The 23,321-nt window shown below is 38.7% G+C and overlaps 1 protein-coding gene across 7 annotated transcripts in view; it reads left to right on the top strand.

The window, feature by feature from the left end:
* The window catches only part of SOBP (sine oculis binding protein homolog), a 162,565-nt gene that overhangs the window by 11,191 nt on the left and 128,053 nt on the right, over positions 1-23,321 (top strand). For all 7 annotated transcript variants that reach the window (XM_072831874.1, XM_072831872.1, XM_072831879.1 and 4 more), the window contains exons 2-3: positions 2,799-2,937; positions 4,747-4,932. In XM_072831874.1, coding sequence (XP_072687975.1) covers positions 2,799-2,937; positions 4,747-4,932 — 325 coding nt within the window. The remainder of the gene's footprint in view (positions 1-2,798; positions 2,938-4,746; positions 4,933-23,321) is intronic.

The following is a 23,321-nucleotide window of genomic DNA, read 5'->3' as shown; positions in this document are numbered from 1 at the left end:
AAGTTCATATTGATTGTTCCATGAAGCCTCTGAGTTTTCAGCACAAACCGTAAACTAAGTGATGCAGTTAAGATGCCCCAATAATCTGAATTTGATGTTAATAATCCAGTTAAGGTTTCAGTTTTTACCCTACTGTCTGAAACTTCTGGATTCCATCCCTGACATTGGTTCTGAAAAGCTGAATGGATTTGCAGCTGGACTAAAACAAACAAATCTATATCCTTGGCTGGAAGGTTGTTCCATGAATTATGCATCTGTAGCCTTTTGTGTCACTTCAGAGGTTAGACAGAACCGGAGAGAGAGGCGCCCTGATACAAATAGTCTAGAGAGTTGGATATGGTGGCCAAGAGTTACTATGCAAAAGATTTTCTGTCTCGTTGGCACAGTTCTCTGGGAGATTGGGGCAAATAGCATATAGACCAATAGGATGGCTTGAACTTGGCTTCTAACACTGTTGGGAGTTGGTGTTTTGATGTAAGGTGTAATCCTTATCCTTGGAGATTTCTGCTGCCAGACCACTGATGGAGGGCCTCAATTTGTGTGCTTAGCGACTGTCATTCTCTGGTCCAGGCGCTCAGCTTAGTGAAAAAAATCGGGTGTTAGGGGAGACTGACGCCTCATTAAGGGGATCTCTTTTGATTGAGTAGAGCAGCATTTAGCTGAGTCCTCCTCAGTGGTATTCCAGAAGTTGCTGAGCTTATTATACATATCGATCATATCATCTTTGTGCATTCATGAAAAGAATATCTATTTAATGTGGATGTGACCAGCCATCAGAGAGAATAAATGCCTCACTAAAGCTTGATATGGCTGACTGTTGGCCTTGTGGATGGAGCACTGAATCAATCCGGCTAGATTTTTTAAAATTGCTGTACCGTCACAGATAGACCCAGTTGGAGCTCTGAGCTTAAGTGGGCACTAAGCAAAGAATCTAGCATTCTGTGGGTGGTTTGAAATGCCAGGTTTGTTTTTGTGGAGTCGGTAGTATAATATCTTTTCTTTTTTATGCAACCCCTGCTGAAATCTAAAGTCGTGAAATTCAAGAGAACAGGAACTCACACGTTGAGGCCATGCACGCTCTTGGTTTAGCCTGGGTGCTTTGTTTCAGGTATATAAATTATACATCCCAGTGTAATTCGGAAATGACAGCTTCTAGGGAGAATGAGAAAAGGCTCTTTGAGCCACAGAGAAGGTTAGAATATATGATTTTTCTAGGAAGTCTAGGAAGCTCAGGATCCCTTGCCAGATAGAGATTTTTAAAAAAACAACAACAACGATAAATTCATCAATATTTATTAAGCCCATATTCTGTAACATAGGGCCCTTCTTTTTATTTTTTAAAAATTTTCCCCAGCTTTATTAAGATATAATTGACACATAACATTGTGTAAGTTTCTGATGTATAATGCGTTGATTTGATGTATTTATATATTGCAAAATGGTTACCAGTATGGCACTAGCTACCACCTCCATCCTGTTACGGTTACCACTTCTTTTTTGTGGTGAGAACATTTAAGATCTACTGTCTTAGTAACATTTGAGTATATGATACAGTATTATTATATATAATCATCATGCTGTATCTCTTATCTCCAAACTTGTTAATCTAATAACTAGAAATTTGTACCCTTGGACTAATATCTCCCCATTTCCCTCACCCCCGAACTTCTGGTGACTACCACTCTACTCTATTTCTCAGAGATATTTTAAGGCACATGCAAGCATTAAGATTATTAATACAGCTTCAGATCCTGTTTCCAGATATAGCAGTTGATAAGTTCACCTGATTTTAATGCCTTAAAGCTGTCCAGCTATTCCCATTATTTTCACAGTTTGCTATCTATAATAACAACAATAACAATACCTTACATTTATATATTGATTTATAGTTCATAAAGTGTTTTCAGGTATTATCCAAAACCTGGACTGATTTTTAACCTTAAAGTTATTTGGTACTTTTTATGTTACTTGTCAGAAGACAATCATAGTGACCTCTGATTTTTTTTTTTTTTTTAAGATTTTAATTATTTGTTCTTGAGAGACACAAAGAGAGAGACAGAGACCAGGCAGAAGCAGGCTCCCTGCGAGGAGTCTGATGTGGGACTCGATCCCAGAACCCAGGGATCATGCCCTGAGCCAAAGGCAGATGCTCAACCACTGAGCCACCCAGGTGCCCTAGTGACCTTTGATTTTTATGGAGAAAGAATCTGTCACTAGTGAAATTTGTAAAGCAAATTATGCATTGATTTTTAAAGTATACACTTGCAAAAGGGAAAATTAAAAAGGGAAACCCTTGTAGCCTTGACAACTGAGAAATTATTTATTTGCTGAGATTTTGCTTTATCTGAGATAAGAGTCATGTTAAAACAACAATACCTGAATCAGAAAGCAATTCTAATTTAGATTAATCAGAAACACAAAAGGGTCGATTGTTTTCATTTTCAAAATATTTTCTTAGCTGCTTTTGTGCTTTACCTTTCAATATTTTTGTGCTAGTGTGGGATATAGACTTTGCAGTGTTCTGAAATATGACTTCCTGTTTGTAAGCAAACCTGACAAATATCTTTTCTTCTTATTATCTTTAAATTGCAAATGTCGAAGACCTGTCATAATTGGATGCGTCATCCTGAGATTTAAATGCATTACAGTTTTTGAACGTGATTTGAAAAATGAACACGGCTCTAGGGGAGGTGGGGTAGGTCTGGCAGTAAATGGGTAGTGCAAATAAAATTCGATTTATGCATTCTTTTCAAATAGTTATTGATTACATAAAAAAGAAGCCTATGCTTCTCTTTCAGAACTTTGCAGAAAACACTATGAATGAACTCCTTGGCTGGTATGGCTATGATAAGGTTGAATTGAAAGATGGTGAAGATATTGAATTCAGGAGCTACCCTACAGATGGAGAGAGCCGCCAGCACATTTCTGTTCTCAAAGGTAATGACATTTAATGTCCCTTTGTTCATGCAAAGAAGGATTAACTATCTCAACCTGCCAGAATTGAGTTGCTTTGGGGCTCATTTTGTTGATTATGCCAATGGTTGATTTAAATGTACATCCCCAGTAGTGCTTTCCCATAGGCAGAATTCCACGGAATATAAGAGCACAACATAAAACAAAAATAGACACAGCTTAATCTCTTTCCAGCAATGGGAGAGCTAGCTAGCAAGGGCTAGGGACCTTAGGGGTTACGGTCCTACCCACAGATTTATAGAAAGGGACAGTGTTTGCCAAGGTCTTCTCCTCGTTTCCTGGAGTCTTTGACACATTAGTTGTTGGGGACTGGTGCATTCTATTAAGTGAAACACTGGGTTTGGATTTTTAGACTGTAAAAGAGAATTGTGATTAGTTTGGTAATCCCCCCTTCCTCCTTTTTTGGTGGGAATTCTAAAGGAAAGCCCTATTTCTGTTTTGTGTTCAAAGTCCCTCCTGCCCCCCAGCCTTAGGTAAGGGTAGGAGGAGTAAGGGACTAGTGCATGATTGGATCCTACATTATTTTATAAGAATTTTCATCAGAGTCCAGCTAAAGAGTAGAAATTAGAGACTTGACAAAGTGGAATTAACACTGATTCTATCAGCAAAGAGCAGTGTCAGATATCTCATGAGGGAAGCCTAGAACCATTGGTGGGTGTTGATATGGATTCTGAGTTTATGAACCTAAATTTGGAGAGTTTGTTCGTCAAAGAAAAAGAGTATTGTAAAGAAGCAATCCATTTGGCGAACTTCAGTAAAATGGTAAAATTCATTGTGCATTGTCATTGGCAATTTGATGAGTATTTGCACTGCATTCAAAATCTGTTGGCATAAACTACCCGCTTGTGCATTTTATTCCCAGTCTCTAAGATAGTGCCTTTCCTTCTTTTATGCCAAGCAACAAAATGTAAATGAGCTGTCCTTCAGGCCTGTGGAATTGAACGTACGTGACAAATTTCATGTTAAGCCCTCTATGAAATTGTACACATCATGTTACAGAGATAGTATCATCAGTTTCATTGTAAATGAAAAATGCAAGTCATGAGTTTATATTCTATAAACTAATAGCTCGTATAATACTTGGTCTAGGTAATAATCTTTGCCTCTGGGGAACATGGAGAGAGTGCCAGGATATGCTACTAGAGGGAAAAAGTTGTTTTCCATGGTTGAATTTTTTTTTTAAGTGATTCACATGCAAGGATAAAATTCACAAAGTTCCTATCATTGTAAGTTTTCTTTATTTCCATTTTTGTTAATATTTAATGGATATTAATGGGTTAATTTAAGGAGTTTACCCTGTGGAACGAAGTTTTCTTTCTAATAATCTGCTTCTTTCTCATTGGTTCTTTTGATTATATTATGACCAAACTTTTTAATACAGTGGGACCTAGTTATAGGGCTGGAGAGGCATGCTTTTAGCTCCCCCCCTGCCTTGTAGCCAGAGGGTGATGCCTGTGCTATATATCACTTTGTACACGGAAAAGGTTAATTGCCTCTCAATTTTCTATGGGCTTTCACAGTGCTAAGATTCATCACCATGATACAATTGAGATGTTAGCTATATAGTGGAACAAATTATAAAGGAGCCCACTGGAAATTTATGGTAACAAGACTGGAAAGGTCCAGGATGGTCTGTGGAGTTCTGGCAAAGTGTTTTAAGATTTGCAAGGAAAAATTTGTTTTGTTACATAGCCGTTTTACTTGAGAAAATGTGGTCTTGAGGAAATCAAGTCCTTTTGTAGTATTGAATGTGATTTTTTTTTTCTTTTACAGAAAATTCTTTGCCAAAACCAAAATTACCTGAGGACAGTGTTATCTCACCATACAATATAAGCACAGGCTATTCAGGGCTTGCCACAGGAAATGGACTCAGTGACTCACCTGCAGGGTCCAAGGATCATGGCAATGTGCCCATTATAGTACCTTTAATTCCTCCACCTTTCATAAAGCCACCAGCAGGTAAGTCGCTACTGGGGTTTCCAATGAGAACTATTCATAGAAAGTTGTAATTATCTTATAAAGAATTATTAAATGTTCAAGTTAACTTTGGAAAAGACTGTTTTAGGAACTTTGTAGACAAGAGATGTTAGTGCATGTGTTATTTAAAGTAGTATTACTCTGTCAGGCAGACTTAGGCAAAGTCTCCAATCTACTTCCAACTGAATGAATTTTTCCTACCACTGCCTACAAAAAAAGTTATTTTCCTTCTCTGAAATCGTATGTTAAGAATTTTTTTTTTAAATGAAATAATTTTATATGGCAACAGATTGAACTGTGTGGCGGTGTTGTGAGGGCCAGGTCTCCTGAGCGGGCTGCCCTTCTTAGAAATAACCTAGATTATCCACCTCTACCACAGAGTTCTTTCTAATTCCTGGAAAACTCTCTTTGAGAGCTTTAAAGAAAAATGGATGTCTGAATTTCACTTGCATGCAAATGTAATCAGTTCTTTAATATTTCCAGAAAATCAGATGGCAGTGTATGAAGCTGGTTGGCAGTGGGCTGAGCATAATGTGATAGTGTGAGCTAGGGTATAGCTGTGTTCCATACAGAGAAAGAAGTTCAATAATATTGTACCTGGCTTGCTATGAAGTGTTGGAATTATGCAAGAATGCTTCATTGCTACACTGGTTATTTTTCTGTATGTTGAGTTGAACAATGATAAACAGTGAGTTTTGATGGCAATACTTACTATAACTTACCAAAGGGAATGTTTCTATTTTTGGTGAGGGGAGGTAGGTGTGTGGTTATGTTTCCATAACCAGCGAAGTTATTTGTAGATGTCAATTCCTGGGCTTATGCTATAGATATATTTACACCATATCTTAAGTGTTACTAACATTTTTCTTCATAGTATGGGTACATTCTCTTGCTCAACCTACTGCATTTTAGTAGTACAAGCATCCTTTTGTCTTGAGGTCCTCAGATATGTCGTTAAAATCCATTTACCATCAAAATCACTTGAAATTATGTTTGTCTGCTAATTACTAATATAATTTGTGTATCACATAAAGTTTGCCTTTTTAATGCCCCTGTTCTCCTTTGGTTGATTGTCTTGTGATGCAGAGGGACCCAGATGTATCTTCCAAGGGCCATAGGCATACTTTGCATAGGCCACTGGGAAGAGGAAGGTGACTAATTTTGTAAATGTAGGGTTCATACTCTAATGTGTGTCCAGTGGCTTGGGTGAGTGGTGATGATAAAGGGGATTGTTAAGGTAGTAAGTCTAAGTGGAAAGAACATTGGCTTCAGATTTAGACAGATTTAGATTGGGCTCAAATCTAGGCTTTGTCACTTACAAAGTGCTGTGAACATGGATACGTTATATAAGCTCTCTTCTCAGTTTCTCCATCTGTAAAAGGGATCACAATTCCATCTTATGGGATTGCTGTGGCCATGAGATGAGAAAATATATGTAAAGCACCTAGCTTAGTGCCTCCCACACTAAAGCCATTCAGTAAACACCATGCCTCATTTTTTTTCCAGTCCTTAGTATGCCCTAGAATTATCATGCACATAATTTGTGCATAAAAAGGTGTGCATCCAAATGCAAATTCCCCTCTAAGATTTATTTGAGCAAAGCAAACAGCTTTAGAAATTAGCATAGCTGAGGCTAACATGAGTTTGGCATGCCAAAAAACCTGCCCTGGAGTTTCCTGCTGAGCCAGCCACGTGGAATTCAAGCACACAGCTCCCATTTAACTCTAATTCCACATCAGATCAGGAAATAAATATGCAAAGGAATACAGGCCAAAAATTGAGCTTTGGAAGTCTTAGACATAGGAACTTGGAGGAATTAGAAGCCAGAGTAACCGAACACCAGTGGTTTTATGCTGTCTTTATGGAACTCCAAACACTCATCTGTTGAAAACAAAATGTAGGGAAGGACATATTTAATTTTCTGTATCTGCTCTAGACTTTGACTTTATGCTTCTCCAAGGTTCTATATGACAAGACAAAGATACAGAAAGGATCTCCAATTTCAGAAAGTTTTCTCCATTAATCCCTAAGCAGAAACACAGGAGAGATGAATTTTCATTTAGTCATATTAATTAATGTAGGAGTCTGCGAACTTTTCCTAAAAAGGGCCAGGTAGTAGTTTAGGCTTTTGGGCTGTGCTGTCTCCATCAGAACTACTGAATGCTGCTGTTGTCACAGGAAAGCAGCCATAGATAATACATAAACAAATGGGTGTGGCTATATTCTAATAAAACTTCATTTACAAAAACGGCAGCAGGGACGGTTTGGCCCCAGGACTCTACGTTGCTGATTTTTGCACTAGGGTAAGATTGGCAAAGGTCGCATGATACTAGGAAGTTGCATAGAGTTTCTGAGAGTCAGGCCATGAGCTTTGCCAAGGTGCTCTGTGTAATATCATTAGGGACAGCAACATGGAAGAGAGTGAGGTCTTCAGGGTATGTGGAGACTTTGGACACAAGATAGGTGCTCCAATAACATTTGTTGAAAATTGAATGAATGGCTGATATTCAAATTCCTACCGCACATACATAAGACAGTAGGGGCCACTTTGTTGTTCACTGAGAAAATGCTAGCATCTTGGCAGGGTTAGTCCTAACCTGTCAGAGTTTGACTGTAGCTTTACTGACAGTGGTGTGAGTAATTATCCATGAATGAGAGGCCCATAGATTACCCCAAAACTTTCATCTAATTAATCATTTCAATTCCTCCTTTTGTTAAAACTTTTACCAGAGTTGTTATTCTGGGTAACTGAGTTGAGGCACATTATCTGTCAATTTTATAGCTATGAGTACGTTAACATGGCATTCTTGAGGGAAACTAGTAAATGATACAATGGCTAGAAGTAAAAGGCCCCTCGATACTTAGCCCCTGAATAATTTAGAACTGATTGTATCATACAACTGTCTACCTCTTGAGGTGGGGAAAATGGGGATCATATGTATCTATGAATTCCTGGAAAGAAAATAACTGTTAGCATTTAAGTTATTCCAGTTCTACTGTAAACTGGCTATGTGACAATGCCAATAATAATACCTTATGTTTGTATTAAATCCTTCATAGTTTATGAAGTGCATTCACATTCTTTATTTTATTTGATTGGATCTTCACAATAACCCTGGGAAATAGCATGCCCAGATATGGTTAGATGAAAAAACGGAAGGTCAGATAGGTTAAATGGCTTTTTCAAGGTCAGATGACTTCTAAGTACTTGAGCCAATACGAGTACCTGACTCCTGATTCAATATTCTTTTTAATATGAAGTTGGTTTTCCAGCATATTTGTACAAAATTTCCTTAGACTATATCGGAAGAGCCCTTATTAGTCTGCTACTTCAGATTCCCCAGTGACAGGGGATACAACGTGTTCCTGTAAAAGGTTATTTTTTTAAAGTCCACATCTTTTGGGACACTTGATGAGTTTTCTGAACCTGAGAATCTATGGTTCTGTGAACTGGGATGACCTAGTAGGAGTAAAACCCCAGCCTGGTTTTAAAATGTGTGCCATCATAAGGCAAGTTGCTTCTCCTCTGAGGTTCCAGAGCGCTCCATCTGGTTGGGCACTAGTTCCAGAGTATGTTTCATGTGCTTGGGCGGGCTCACCACTGGATCCCATCCACGTTTGGCAGCCAGTGGGCCCAGTGGAATACTTGTGATTGGGAACATGGTGACACCACACTTGCTTGGATTTCTACTCTCCTTTTGCACAGCTGCATACAGAAGTGTGGGTGTAGCTTATTTCTGGGCCTGGGGAATTGCTTTTCTGTTCCGCTCCCCCCCTTTTCTTCAGAGAAGGGGAGCTCCCTGTGCTTTGGTGATTACCACAAGCATTGTTCCTGCTCTGGCCACACATATTTGTGCACAATTTTGTCTGCTCTCCAAGGCTAAGCTGCCCTTCCCCCATCAGAGACAGAATTTGGCCCTTGGTGTAGGGTTTGTGACATCACAGTCGTTACTATGGTAATAGACTTGTTATAAACATGGGATAATAGCCCTGATTTTGCCTTTTTTTTTTTTCCTCCAAGCAGTGAAGGGAATCACCATGATCTTTAAATAAGACTAGCAGACTTTTCTGCAGACCAGGAAGTGGACAGAATAAAGCTTTGCCAGATAGAGCCACCATTAAAAAAAATGTGAAAAGAATAAGAAAATAATAGAAAGTACTGACCAACTTTTTCTTTTTATGCAAACATTCCTTTATCCTTTTAGTTTGAATGAATAGGAAAGCCTTCTTCTTGGCTAATTTAAAAAAAATCACAGCATGAGCATAGTCTGAAGTAGCAGAATATATATCAGCAAGAGTTTTGAAAGATAACTCAGGTTAATTATATTGTAACCTTGCTGTAACTCTTCTTACATTAGAGATTTTAATATAGGTTCAGCCCTTCAGGACTTCATTCAGAGAGGGTTGTGCTAGTCAAGGACTTCCAGCGTGGATCGTAAAGGCCATGCCGTAGTGAGCCTCCATCAAAATACTTGTGCCTACCCTGCTCCTCCGCTAGTTTGCCTATGGAAGGAAAGCCATTCAAAATGGATTTTAAATACAGATTTTTTTTTTTAAACAAAGACTTTATATTGGTCTTCACTGCTTTACAAATGGAATAGCACTAAGCCTCACTGACCAGACCTCTGCAGTGGTTGCGCAGGCTTGCTTCTCCCTACCCTTGTCTCTCCTTCTGGTTAAAGTAGCCAGTTAGGACTTGAGCCAGGATTTTTATCTCCTAGTCTCCAACTGGCTGCATGACAATTTGCTCCTAAGAATTAAAAAAAAAAAAAATCAATGAAACTATTGGTGTAATTATTTTTGTTCATGAGGAAAAGATGAAATGCAGCAACTTTTCCTAGTGAAAGTTGCACGGAGCCTGGCTGCAGAAAACACTGTGCATCTAGGAAATGACATTTTAAATGAGTCTTCTTATTAGCCTTTCAGAGGCTTACAAATTGCCTATTACAGGTCCAGAATCCCTCTAAATCGCTGAATACTGTAAAATGAAATTAAATATACAAAAAGGAGGGAATTATGCATTTATGTGGCAGTTTTGAATAAAATGTTTTTTTTTTGTTGTTGTTGTTGTTGTTGTTTTTAACCTCAAGCGGTAAGTGGCCTTATTTTTATTCCCCACTACCCAAGGTGAAAGCTAGGGTCTGTCCCCACAGCATACACAGGTTTTTGTGGAGGGAAAGGAGATCAAGCTCATAAGAGCTTGATTCCCTGTGTGCAGGAACGTCTTGACTTTCTTTGAAAACAATGACCATTTCCTGTCTTCCAGGATGGTTTGCTTTGAGTGAGCTTTCCAAATTTGTGTTCAGTCATAGTCATGGAAATATGATATATTTTTTCAGGCAAATCTTAAAATTCTTAGGGGGTTATAAGAACTGGGCTCCAAGGAACCATTAGCTTAACTGAGAATATGGAAACATTCACGTGATCTGCTAAGCCCTATGTATATAGCAGAGCAACCCATAGTTAATAAGCATGTTACTTTTTGGCTCTTATAATTCTTATATGGAGTTGCACTTGCAGGGAAGTGGGAATCAGAATGTGGTTTGCATTATGATCATTATTTATTTTATCTGTTATTCAATATTCTTGGGGCTTGCATATGAATGATGTATTCCAAATAGCCACTGAGAAAACAGGATTTAATCAAAATTGCTCTGCCATTTATTTATTTGTCCAACTTTTAAAATATGATTATTAAATAAAATTACCCAGAGTTAATGGGATTTGGATGATTTACTATTTATGCAGCAGATATATTTCTCAAAAAAAAAAAAAAAAAAAAGATGTTCACCGAACCCTCAGATTTGGAGAATTTTCCAATTCACTTAGAACAAGGACAGGAGGAATTATGGTGAATGGCAGGAATAGGAATAGTTAATAATAGTAATGATATAATCTCATCATAGCTAATACTTTTTGAGCACTTATTATGGGCCAGACATTGTGCTAATAGATTATTATCTCATTTAATTTTCGGAACAACTCTGTGTGGATGCTATTATTAACCTTGTTTTACAGATGAGGAAACTGAGACCCAGAGCAACTTGCCTGAGGTCACACAGGTAATGAGTGGTAGGAGTGACATTTGAACTTAGGCATGTCTCCTTAACCCCTATTCATAGCCACTGGATTACCCAAAAACCTATGTCAGTCAACTATGTGTTTACTGAATGTTTTTCACATTATGCTAGGTAAAAATATATATATCATCATCCCTGGCCACCAGGAACTTACAGTGTCCTCAGTATAATCAACACATCATTCCACTTTGACTTTGGAAGGAATTTTAGCAGCATTTGAAGGCTGCATGGTGGCAGTAGAAGGGTCGTGGAGTAGCAGAAGGTCCATAGGGAGATAGTCAGGAACTGTTATATTTACACAGTTGAAGAGAAATGGCATCTAAAACAACATAGGCCAGAAGATAGCTGTTTGGAATTCAAGGTGATTCACAAAAGATACAAAATGAAGTCTAAAAATATCACCTACTATGATATGGGCCCTGTTTTAACTTTCTTTGTAAAATTGAGGGTTCTTGAAAAGGTGAGAGTCACATTTCAGTATGTTCAGTCATTCTTTTTTTTTTTTTTTTTTGTAGTAACCATCTGTCACCACACAAAATTATTACAGTATTATTGACTATAGTCCCAGTGTTGTACTTCTCATCCCCACACTGATTTATTTTATAGCTAGAAGTTTGTTCCTATTAATCCCCTTCACCTATTTTGTCCATTGCCTACTTCCCTCCCCTCTGGCAACTACCAGTTTGTTCTCTATCTTTTTGAGTCTGTTTCTTTTGCTGTTATTTGTTTGTTCATTTTTTTTTTTTTTTAGATTCCACATGTAAGTGAAATAATTTGGTATTTATCTTTCTCTATCTGACTTATTGCACTTAGCATGATTCCCTCACGTTGTGAATGGCAATATTTCATTCTTTTTTATGGCTGAGTAATATTCCTGTGTATGTTCAAGCATTCTTAATGCCAAATCAAATGTGTGTGTGTTTTTAAAGATTTCTTTATTTGGTGGAAGGAGCAGAGGGAGAGGGAGAGAATGGATCTCAAGCAGACTCCCCACTGAGTGTAGAGCCCAATGTGGGGCTTGATCTTGTGACCCTGAGATCATGACCTGAGCTAAAATCAAGAGTCAGATACTTCACCAACTGAGCCACCAAGGCACCCCTCAAATGTGTGGTTTGAATGGTAGCATGATGTGGTAGAAACATTACCAGAGCAAGAATCAGGAAACCTGAGTTGTTAATGCCAGCTTTGCTATTTACTGGCCATGTAAATAAGTCACTTTGCTTCTCTGTGCCTCAGTTTCCTTGTCTTAATAATGATGTAATTAGCTTAGGTAATCTGTAATTACTCTACATTTATAAAGTCTTGATTTTGTGACTTGTATAGTGAATTTACCACCTGATTTTGTGATTTGAGAGTCTATTTTAATATGCCATAATATGTACTTGTTAGTTGATTGAACATATTTAAAGAAGACTCACTTATATGTGTAATTATGGCAGCCAAAAGTCTCATGGAAAATTTATGCCACTTAGACAACTATCAGTGATTGTTAATTTTTTATGTTGGAAGAGTGACTTGAAATAATAGATTTAAGTAGAAAAACTGGTAGAAAATAATGTGAAATGTGAGTAAACGAAAAGACTAGATCACCCATATGTCATTAGACCTAGTAATTTTGATGTTACACATAAGTAATGATCACTGGAAGTAATTCTCAGAATTTCTGCAAAAGAGAAGTCACATTATGTTCAGTTTAATTTATCAAAACAGGCACAAGAAGAAATAGAAAACTTGAGTAGTGCTACATCTATTAAAGTAATTAAACAAGTGCCTGGGTGGCTGAGTTGGTTGAATCTGACTCTTGATTTTGGCTTAGGTCACCATCTCAGGGGCCTGAGCTCAAGACCCACATTGGGCTCTGCACACAGTGTGGAGCCTGCTTGAGATTCTCTCTCCCTCTCCTCCTCCCCCTGCTCATGTGCTGTCTCTCAATAAATAAATAAGATCTTTTAAAAAAGAAATTAAATAGTTAAGTCCTTTCTACAAAAAAAGGATATAATCCTTTCTACAAAGAATATTCTAGACAGTGAAAGCTTCATTGGCAGGTTCTACCAAAAATTTAAGGAAAAAATAAAACTAAACATAGAGAAACTCTAATACAGAATAGAAAAAATAAAAATAAAAATAAAAATAAACACTTTCACTCATTTTATGATCCCAGCATGACTTTGATCCCATGACATGACAAGGGAATTAGAAGTAAAGAAAATGATAATTTAATGTGATTGAGTTACATTAAAATGGAAAACTTCTGTTCATCATGAACACTTATTAAAAACCCTCAAGGGATCCCTGGGTGGCGCAGTGGTTTGGCGCCTGCCTTTGGCCCAGGGCGCGATCCTGGAGACCCGGGATCAAATCCCACATCGGGCTCCCGGTGCATGGAGCCTGCTTCTCCCTCTGCCTGTGTCTCTGCCTCTCTCTCTCTCTCTATCATAAATAAAAATAAAAAAAAAATTAAAAAAAAAAACCCTCAAAAAAAATCATACCAAACAAAATCCAGTGATGTATACAAAAGGATAATATATGATGTCTAATTTGGATTTTTTTCTAGGAATGCAAGGTTGATTTAAGTTTAAAAAATCATTCAATATAATTAACCACACTAACAGAATAAAATAAAACCTCATACTATATTCTCAATAGATGCAGAAACATAATTTGATAAAATTTAATACAATAATACAAACTCTTGGCAAAATAGGAACAGAATGGCGTTTCCTTAATATGACAAAAACTATCCACAAAGAATCTACAGCAAACATTGTACTTAATTGTGAAATACTGAAAGCTTACCTTGAGATCAGGAATGAGATAAAGATGACCACTGTCACCACTTCTATTTAATTTTGTACTAGAATTCATAGGTAATGTAATAAGGCAAGAAAAGGCAACAAAAAGTAAAAGTTTTGAAATGTAGAAATGGCATTTTGTTTATAACCACCCCTTCTCCATCAATGTACAGGTGAACTGTTATAATTAATGAGTACATTTATCAAGGTCTCTAAACATAGGCAATACCCCCAAATCCATTATATCTCTATATACTAGTCACAAATATATTTAAAAACCTTAAAAATATTATTTAAAATAGCATCAAGTCATCAAATACCCAGAGGAAAAAATCTAACAAAATATATGCAAGATTGTTATATAGGTAACTATAAATATTGCTGAGAGAGATAACAGAAGACCTAAATCAATGGAGGGACACACCATGTTTATGGATTGCAGACTAAATATTCTTAAAAATGCAAATTCTTCCTAAATTGATCTATATATTCAATTCTGATAAAAAATCCCAGCATAAAATTTTGTGGAAATTTAAAAGCAGCATCTTTAATTTACATGGAAATGCAAAGGGGCAAGAATAACCAGGAAAATCTTGAAGAAAAAAAAGGGAAGACTTCTACTACCAAATCTCAACAGTTATTGTAAGACTAGAATAATTAATTAATAATTAAATAATTTTATATTATTAGTGTTAATTCTACTATTGCTATTATTCTTCTTTTGAACATACTTTAAATAAGCTAGATCTATGTTTGAGGCATAAGAGAGAAAAGAACACTTTGTGTTTCTCATGTCAATTCTCTTTTGGCTTAATTTTCTTTAAAGGACCTCTTCTGCAATTATGAAATACATTACCTTTTGGAAAAACGCATAAAATATAAGTGTATTTTTTCACAAATAATGATCCTTGTCCACTCACGACTTCCATTCAAGAGGTAATCACTTTTGTGGTAATCATTGCCTTATTTTTTTCTATAGTTTTAACACTATATAATAATAAACACTAATAAACAATATAGTTTATTACTGCCTATTTTGGGACTTCAGATAAATGAAATTATAGAAGCCAGCTTCCAAAATGGCCCTGGTCTCCTGGTAGTTTTTTCCTACATTGAATCAGGGCTGGTTTGTGTGACTGACTTGTGTGAGACTGTCATAAAAAGTTATTGCAGTTTTTGCCCAGTTCTCTCAGATTGTTCCATCTTGAAGGAGCATGAAGAAACTCAAGCAGCCCTATGAAGGGACTCATGTGGACAAGAACAGGGCCTCCCACCAACAGCCAGCACTAGCTTGCCAGCCGTGTGGTTGAGCCACCTTAGAAGTGGGTCCCCCAGCCCAACTCAAGATGATTGCCGCCCCAAGAGACATTTTAGCTGTAACTTCATGAGATGATCTGAGCCAGAACTGCTCTAAACTATCCCCGAGTATCTGACTCACAGAACCCATGAGCAATAATAAATGATTTCTGTTGTACTATAAAAAGACAATGAAATAATGATAAAAAGATATACATATAAATCATTGAAGTGGAGTTCAGAAACAAATATAAACAGATTCTGGATTATGATAAATATATTAATCAGCTTGGGTTACCATAACCAAATACCATGGCTTAAACAACCAAAATTTGTTTTCTCACAGTTCTGGAGAATGCAAGTCCAACATCAACATCATCAGGCTTGGTATCTGGTGAGACCTATCTGTGGGTTGTGGATGATTACCTTCTCTGTGTGTTCTCATGTGGCAGAGAGATAGCAAGCTCTCTGCCATCTCTTCTCAGAAGGATTTTAGTTCCATCAAACATCCCATCAAGACACTACCTCATGACCTCAAGGAATTATCTGGCTGAAATCTAACACTAATTAATTTTAAAAAGCTCTGTCTCCAGGTAATACCACATTAGGAGTTAGGACTTCAATATTAATTTTGGAGAGATAAACATTCAGTCTATAACAACAAAGATAACAAAGTAGGGCAGTGAGGAAAGGATAGTTTTGTCAGTAAATGTGGAAAAGAAAAGTATATTGATTATTTACTTCACACCATTCACAAAAACAAGTTCTAGCTGGATTGTCCATCAAAACATGTCAGAACAATAGGGTTTATAGAATTTATAAAAGAAAGCCTAGGAGAATGTATTTATGTTTTGAGTAGGCTAGTATTTCTTAAACTATATACTAAAAAGCACTAACCATAGAGAAAAAGATCGATTAAATAGATTTTATTAAAGATAAGAATTTCTGTTGTGTAAAAAACATCTTTCAATGGGGGCACCTGGATGGTGCGGTTGGGTAAGCCCCTGGCTTGATTTCAGCTCAGGTCTTGATCTCAAGGTTTCAACTCAGAGATGAAGCCCTGCATCAGGCTCTGTGCTTAGCATGGAGTCCACTTAGGACTCTCCTCCCTCTCTCTCTCCCCCTCTTCCTATACTCTCTTTATGTCTCTCTAGAATAATAAATAAAAAAATATTTAAAAAAATATCTTTCAAAAGAATGAAAGGTAAATCACTGATTAGGCTGATGTTTGTAATCCATGTCCCCCAGAAGACTTGTATTCATAATATATAAAGAACCTCTATAAATAAAAAAAAAGCCTAATAGAAAATTGGGCAAAAAATATAAACAGACACTTCACCAAAGAAAATAACCTAGTGGCCTATAAACACATGAAAAGTTGTTCAATCTCATTAGTCATTAGGGAAATAAAATGTAAAAGCATCGTGAAATACCAGCACACAAACATTACAGTGACTAAAATGAAAAAGTCTGACAATACCAAGTATTGGGGAGGATATGGAGCAACTGGAACTCTCAAGCATTGCTGGTGATGGTATAAATTGGTATAACCACTCTTGAAAGCTGATTGCCAATATTTATTAATGCTGAGCATACACATATCCTATTATCCAGTAATTCCATCCTAGATATATTCTCAGCATAAATATATATATATATATATGCATGAGTGAAAGACATAGAGAAGAATCTTCATAGTAGCATTTATTCATAATAGGTAAAAACTGGAAACAATCCAAATGATCATCAACAGTAATTAACATGGTTTCTTGGTATTCCTTGGGTGGGCTTGGATGGGTGAGTATGAATCTTGAAGTTGAACGTGAAATTGAATGTATATCATCTATGTGCATTATTGAGTGGAAAAAATCCTTGTCTCAAAAAATATTGAGCCCTTGACTTGGAGACCTAGATTTTGAAAGAAAAAAAAATAAAATTTTAACTCCTCCCAATTTAAACAAAAAAGCCCTAAAATACAATTTTAGCATTTCCCCTCCCCTCTATATCTAGTCTGTTCATAGACTATTCAGAGTCAGCTATTTAAATCAACTATTTAAAATCTCATCATTCGTTATTATTAAGGCATTATCTGTTTATGTGAACTATATCACAACGAGACCTGCAAGTTAAGTTACAGGTGTAAGACATAAATATCTCTCATAGTGGCCTACTTGAGAGCAGCTTTTGATATGATGTAAGTAGAGAGAAATGAAGGGGTACTGGGGAAGTGACAGAAGTAGGATATTCAATACTTTACACCAGTGGTTGCTTTGCCTCCCACGGGACATTTGGCAATATCTGGAGATATTTTGGTTGCCACAACTGGTAGAGAAAGCAAGTTACTGGCATACAAGGAGTAGAGGCCAGCCATGCTGCTAACCATCCTACTATGCATGGGACAGCCCCACAACAAGGAATTATCTGGCTGAATTAATTGTGCCATGGTTGAGAAAGCAGGCTCAATAGTGGTGACAGCTGTAGGTATGGGACACCTCTTGTGCACCTCTCTGGATCCCCTTGGCCCCACCTCTTAATCCAGTGATTGCTGTGGTACTTTGACAGCTTAGCCATGTGCATTCTGAAAAGGCCTTGCCTGACGCTTATGGCATATGTCTGTAGCTACTTGCTGTGGGGCTTCTCTGACATTCAGCATGGGCATCATGTAAATCCTTTTGGACTTATACATGTGCAAACCAGAAGTATAGGGGAATTAACACACTGGGTCAGTGGGATATGAGAGTTTAAACTCTTCCTTCTTTTGTCCCCTGGGTGAATAACTATGAAGTGTATTTCATAAACTCCAGAGAATATTTTTTATGGTTGCACACCACTTTCCCCTAGTAACACATCATTATATTGGCTCTCCTTCGTCCCTAGGTTCTTTTCCTGTGCCTCTCATTCTTCTTGGAATCACCTGCCCAGTAAACCACCTGTATGCAAATCTTTGTCTCAGAGTCTGTTTTCTGGCAAACTTGTGATAAAATATCATGTATGTGGAGGTCCATAGTGAAAGATCAGGCATTAATGAAAAAGAATATAAAAAGTTAACATTTTTATGGACATTCATGTTTTTCCCCTTAAAGTGAAGCGTAAATATATAATAAAGAAGTAAAAAAAAAAAAAGGGGATACCAGATTCATGGTGGTGCAAAATTGGAGAGCTCAGAAAGGGTCACTTCTAAAACTGTCCCATCAGTTAAAGAATTTTATAAGACTCTTCTGGTAATGGCAAGGGACAGCAGTGGTGGCCATACAGAAGGATAAAAAGGGAAAAAATTAAGTCAGGACTGTAAGAAAAAAGAGAAAGGAGAAAGAATATCCTCTGGCTGTACTCCTTTACAGCCAGAATCTTGTTATTTTGACAGATTTAGAATTTGAGAATTTTAGTTAGAAGGGACCTCAGAGATGATCTAGTTAAATTCCTTCTTTTATAGATGAGGAAATGAGGCTGGCAAGTCTAACCAACCTTCTCAAGGTCATTGAATTGCATTAATGGCAGACCCAGGGCCAGAACTCACTTCTGAGCAGGGGACAACATCTTAACATGAGTTCTAAGCCACATACCTCTGATCCCTGACACAGCCTGGAACTAGGGGTATGACCTAGATAGGATTCCAGAAAACCCTGCCCCTAGGTCACCAAGGAGCTAAGATGCTAACAGGAAATAAGGAAATGTCAGCTGTATTTTTCCTTGCTTGTAGAGGATGACTGTGTTTCTGGGATTAGCCTAGACCTGACTGAACTGTTTGCTATTAGTTATTTGAAGGTATAAATAAAGTTTGGTTAAGAGAGAAGTGATGGTGAAGTTGGTAATTCTTGTTATTCTAGGGACATTCCCAATGCTGACTTCTCAAAGTTTCTGTTAAGTTGTGAAGACTTAGTTCATGGACTTGGCCAAGGCCAGTGGAAATAACGATCACATTCTGTTTTGGGGCTTTTCACTGGTGTTTCCCACTAAAGCAACTTTGTTCTGAGTGATTACCGAAGATGGTATCCTTGGCTTCCTCTCCTAACCCCACCCCCACCCCCACCCCACCCCCGCCTTGGGCATCCAACAACCCAAGGTGCACCTGGTAAGGATTCTGCATTTTTTGCTCCTTGTGCTGAGGTTCAAAGTCAGGCATTTCATTCTAGTGAACCAGAGCCTGTCTTAACTGGCTCTCAATCTGCTGGAGGAGACAGACATTAAACAGAAGTCTCAATACAGTCTGGTGATGATCAAGTTCAGAGTGTTGTGTGATCTGACCAGATTTGGGGTCAAGGAAGGCTCTCCTAGGATGAGATTGAAGGTAAGATAATGGAGGGGCAGTAGGACTGAATTCGTCAAGGATTTTAGGTTGTGAGTGAGGAAGCAGCGCATGCAAAGGCTCAGAGTAGAGAGAGAACTTCAAGGAAAGTAAAGCAAGCGAGTTCCCAGAGAGTGGACAAACTGAGAGGCTGATTTGGTCATTGAGGTCATGCTGAGGAGTTCCAACTCCTTCTTGAGGGCAGCAGAGGCCACTGGAAGGTGCTGAGCAGATGAGAGCAGTGATCAGATTTGTGTTTCAGAGGACTTTCTCATATCCAGAGTGGAGGGAATGAACTGAACAGGAACGAGACAGAAAGCCTCCTGTAGTATGGGCAAGAGGTATTGGTGGCTTCACTGGAAGGGGCAGAGGAAAACTCCCATGAAGTTGGACACCTAGAACAGTGTCTGGTACATAATTAGATTTGGTAAATATTTATTTATTGAATGAATGCATTCGTGCATGAATTGAATGAATGTGGGTATATTGTAAAAATATTTAGGAGGACCTGGTGAATAATCAGAATGTGGGAGGTGGGAAGGAGGAAAGAAGCAGGAAGGATGCTAGATTTCTGCTAGCATGTAACTGCATGGATGGTAAGGGGCAGAAAGCGGGGGTCGGGGGAGCATACACAGGAAAGGGAGAGCTTATAGGTAGGGGTGTGTATGCAGCTTTGGACATGATGGGTTTAGATGCTGAGATGCAGTTGGAAATGATATCTCAGGAGAGGTGGCTATGTTGATTTGAAAATCTTCACCTCATGGATGGTAACTGTAGTCACAGGAGTTCATAGCTGATATGGCCCAAAGGGAGTACGTAGAGAGAAGAGAAGACTCTGAAAGATTTCCACTTGGTGTGGCTTCCTCCACCTTTCCTATAGCTGGGCTCCTTTGGTGTGTGATGTCTCAGAACGTTCCTGAGTGGAGATCCTCGGGGGACCCCTTCAGAGCATCCCTCAACCATTCATTACTCTCATTCAAGAATCTCAATGAATAGTTCGAGATGGGAAGGTGAAGAGGGAAGTAAATCGTTGACAGTGTTCCAGCAGGTTTACCTTGGTTCTCTTAACAGATTGAAGTGAAGTTCTTCCTACTTTTCAATGTACTGACTTGAATTTCAACCTGCTCTTCAACCTACAGCACTCAGGTGTCCCTTCCCCTAGTCTCTAACCTGTCAATTCACCTCCCCTAGGATGGGACTCCCCGCATGGTATCCTGCTTGCCTGGACTGCCCCAAATGCCAAGGAGGTGGGACTTGGCCTGCTAGTCAGTCATGATGGACCGGCTGCTTATGCTCCCCCCCCAGTGGGGTTTATATCCCTCTCCGTGGTCACCAAGAATACCTGGCTCCTGTGACCTCTGAGTGGTGACAGAGCTGTGGGAGCAGCCCTGGCTTTTCTGTGGTCCTTTTCTATTGCACCTTGACATTTTGTGCTGGGGACAGCCATAGGAAGCTCCTTGAGGACTGGAATCTTATCTTTTGTGTTCACTAGTGTATTTCCAGCTTCTAGTACAGTACCTGGCACAGAGTTGAGTAAATAAATGAATCCTTTGTCTACAATTAAAGTTTCCCCTCTGGGGAGCTTTGTCAACCACTGTGGGGCCCATTAATTGTAATTAATGGGACAGTCAGATTTCAGAAGGGGAAATGAGCCCTTCAGATAAATAGGAGGTGCTGGGAATGCTTGTCTTGCTCTGGCATCCTATGTAAAGCTGCTTGACCCATTAGTCACAAAATGCTGCTATTTGTATTTCTTTGGAGAGGATGCCTCTCCATGCAGGGTAGGGGTTTGGAATTTCTTTTCCAGCAGTGGTGGATTTGCTGGTGCACACTCTTTAACCTTGCTTCCTAAACACGTGCATCTGTTGGCTAGATGCTGGGGCTCAGGGAGTGGACTTCAGCTATGTAGGAGAGAGGTCCAGCGGAGAGCAAACGCATGATTGCAGTCTCGTTGTCCTAGGGCATCTGGATTGATCACAGAGTTAGATCCTGGGCTCAAGAATGGAGGACACGATTTTACTTGAGCTCCTTACCCATGGCAACCACCTGGTAAACATGAATTATTCAGTGTGTTAAGATCAATATTACTCTCCCATTGCCGTATTATTCATTTCTGCTTTTATTATTATTATTATTTTTTCTGGAGGACTTTGCAGGAAAAGTGTTGTCTTCTCTTTATTAGATGCATGGAGCAGACACCACAGGACTTTGTGGACCATGGATGTCTTTGTTTAGCCTGGTTGTGTTTTATTGAGGACTAGAAGGTGTGGGTCAGCACACCTAGCACTGGCCACATGGCTGTAGGCCTTGTCTTTCTGCCCAGTTCAGACAAAGCTCCTGGCAGTGGAGGACCCGATTCTGGGCAAAAGAGAAACTTGCCTGATAATGAATGACCCACGTGGAAATGCTCATGCTTCAGTGCCAATGTAGGGCAGTAGAGCAGCACATCCCAGGGAGACTTCCTTAGAAGCCCAGTCTTGTGGATTCTCTGTGTGTGGTCAGATTGGTGAAAGATAGCACATTCTATCTCCTTTTAGGATTCCTACTTATACATTGGTAGAACCCAACAGGCTTACAGTAAAGGATCTATTATTTAACTTTGTTTAGCCCAGTGTTTTCATACGTACTTGACCATGGTAGCCTTTTAAAAAATAACACCCATTTAAGTATCTCCTGGGATTAGTGGAATATGTTTTGGGAAATGTCACTCTTAAGTCCTACCACCTTCCTTTCTTATTCTACTCTCTTAGGGTAAGGATGTAGGGAAAACAGACTCTCCACAGTGAGTACTGAGACATGGAGGTGAGATTGTCCAGGAGACTAACAAGGATTCCCTTCACTGGCAAATCAGGGAAATTGTAGGGGGATATTCATATTAATATTGAGGAGCTGTAGACATGTGTGCTTAGTAGTGTCTCATTAAAGACTCCAGATTCAGGATGGTATTCAAGAGAGAACTACTATTTTGTTAAAGTCACAAAATGGGATCTCTCATTTTATTTTCCTTTTTTGTTTGAATGTTGGGAAAATATGTGAAGAAGGGACACTGATAGGAAAGCAAATTCACAGTTTGAATTTTACTATACAGTCCATTTTCTCAAAGAACTCTTTGGACTTTTCCCTGGTCTTCTTTGAAACACAGGGAGATGAATTGGTGAAGGCAATTGGCTATAGTCTTCTTTTCATTTCTATCATTGCTTCATAGGTTCTGAGCGTCACTTCCTTCCCTCTGTTTCCATCTGTCTGTCCATCCATCCGTCTGTTTATTCAACATAGTTTAAGCATGGCTACGTGCTAGGCACTGAAGACATGAAGGCGAAAGAGACATGGAACCTGCTCTCTTGTTGCTTACTGGGTCTCCTTGCCACAGAAGGAGATTCCAGTCTTTCTGAATTCCAATCCCCCCTGCTGGAGTAACATTGTTCAGCACATCTCTGATCCTGTCATGCTCTACTAAGAGACATTCAGGAGATCCCCATTACCTGTGGAATAAGGATAAGCCTGTTCCATCATCTTGCTAAACATCCTTCAAGGGATTCCTTGTTCAGGCCCGACTGGCCCCAGTCTGATCTGCTTTTCTCTTCTTGCAATAATCTTGGTTAATGGGGGGCAACTTCAGGACTCATTGGTATCCCTGAGCCCCACTCCCTGGTGCCTGCTTTCCTTCTGTCCTTTCTCTCCTTTTCTTGAACTTTCTCCCCCTCTAGATCTTTCAGGACCCCACTCAAAAGCTGTGCTTTCTGGTCTCTAGCAGATTTTTGAACTTCTCTCTTACCACATTCTGTTTGTCATATAATGAGTCACATGCTTTTTTTTCCTGTGTTTGGGAGCAGGGCCATGTCTTTTTCAACTGAGCATTCTTGACCAGTTGCCTAGTGTAGAGACCTGCATGTAGATGTTTAATTCATTCTGGAGTCA

This window comes from Canis lupus, chromosome 7, assembly GCF_048164855.1.
Source record: "Canis lupus baileyi chromosome 7, mCanLup2.hap1, whole genome shotgun sequence".
Classification (NCBI taxonomy): domain Eukaryota; kingdom Metazoa; phylum Chordata; class Mammalia; order Carnivora; family Canidae; genus Canis; species Canis lupus.
The sequence above is the reverse complement of the archived record's forward strand: the minus strand, read 5'-3'. Positions and strand labels throughout refer to the sequence as shown.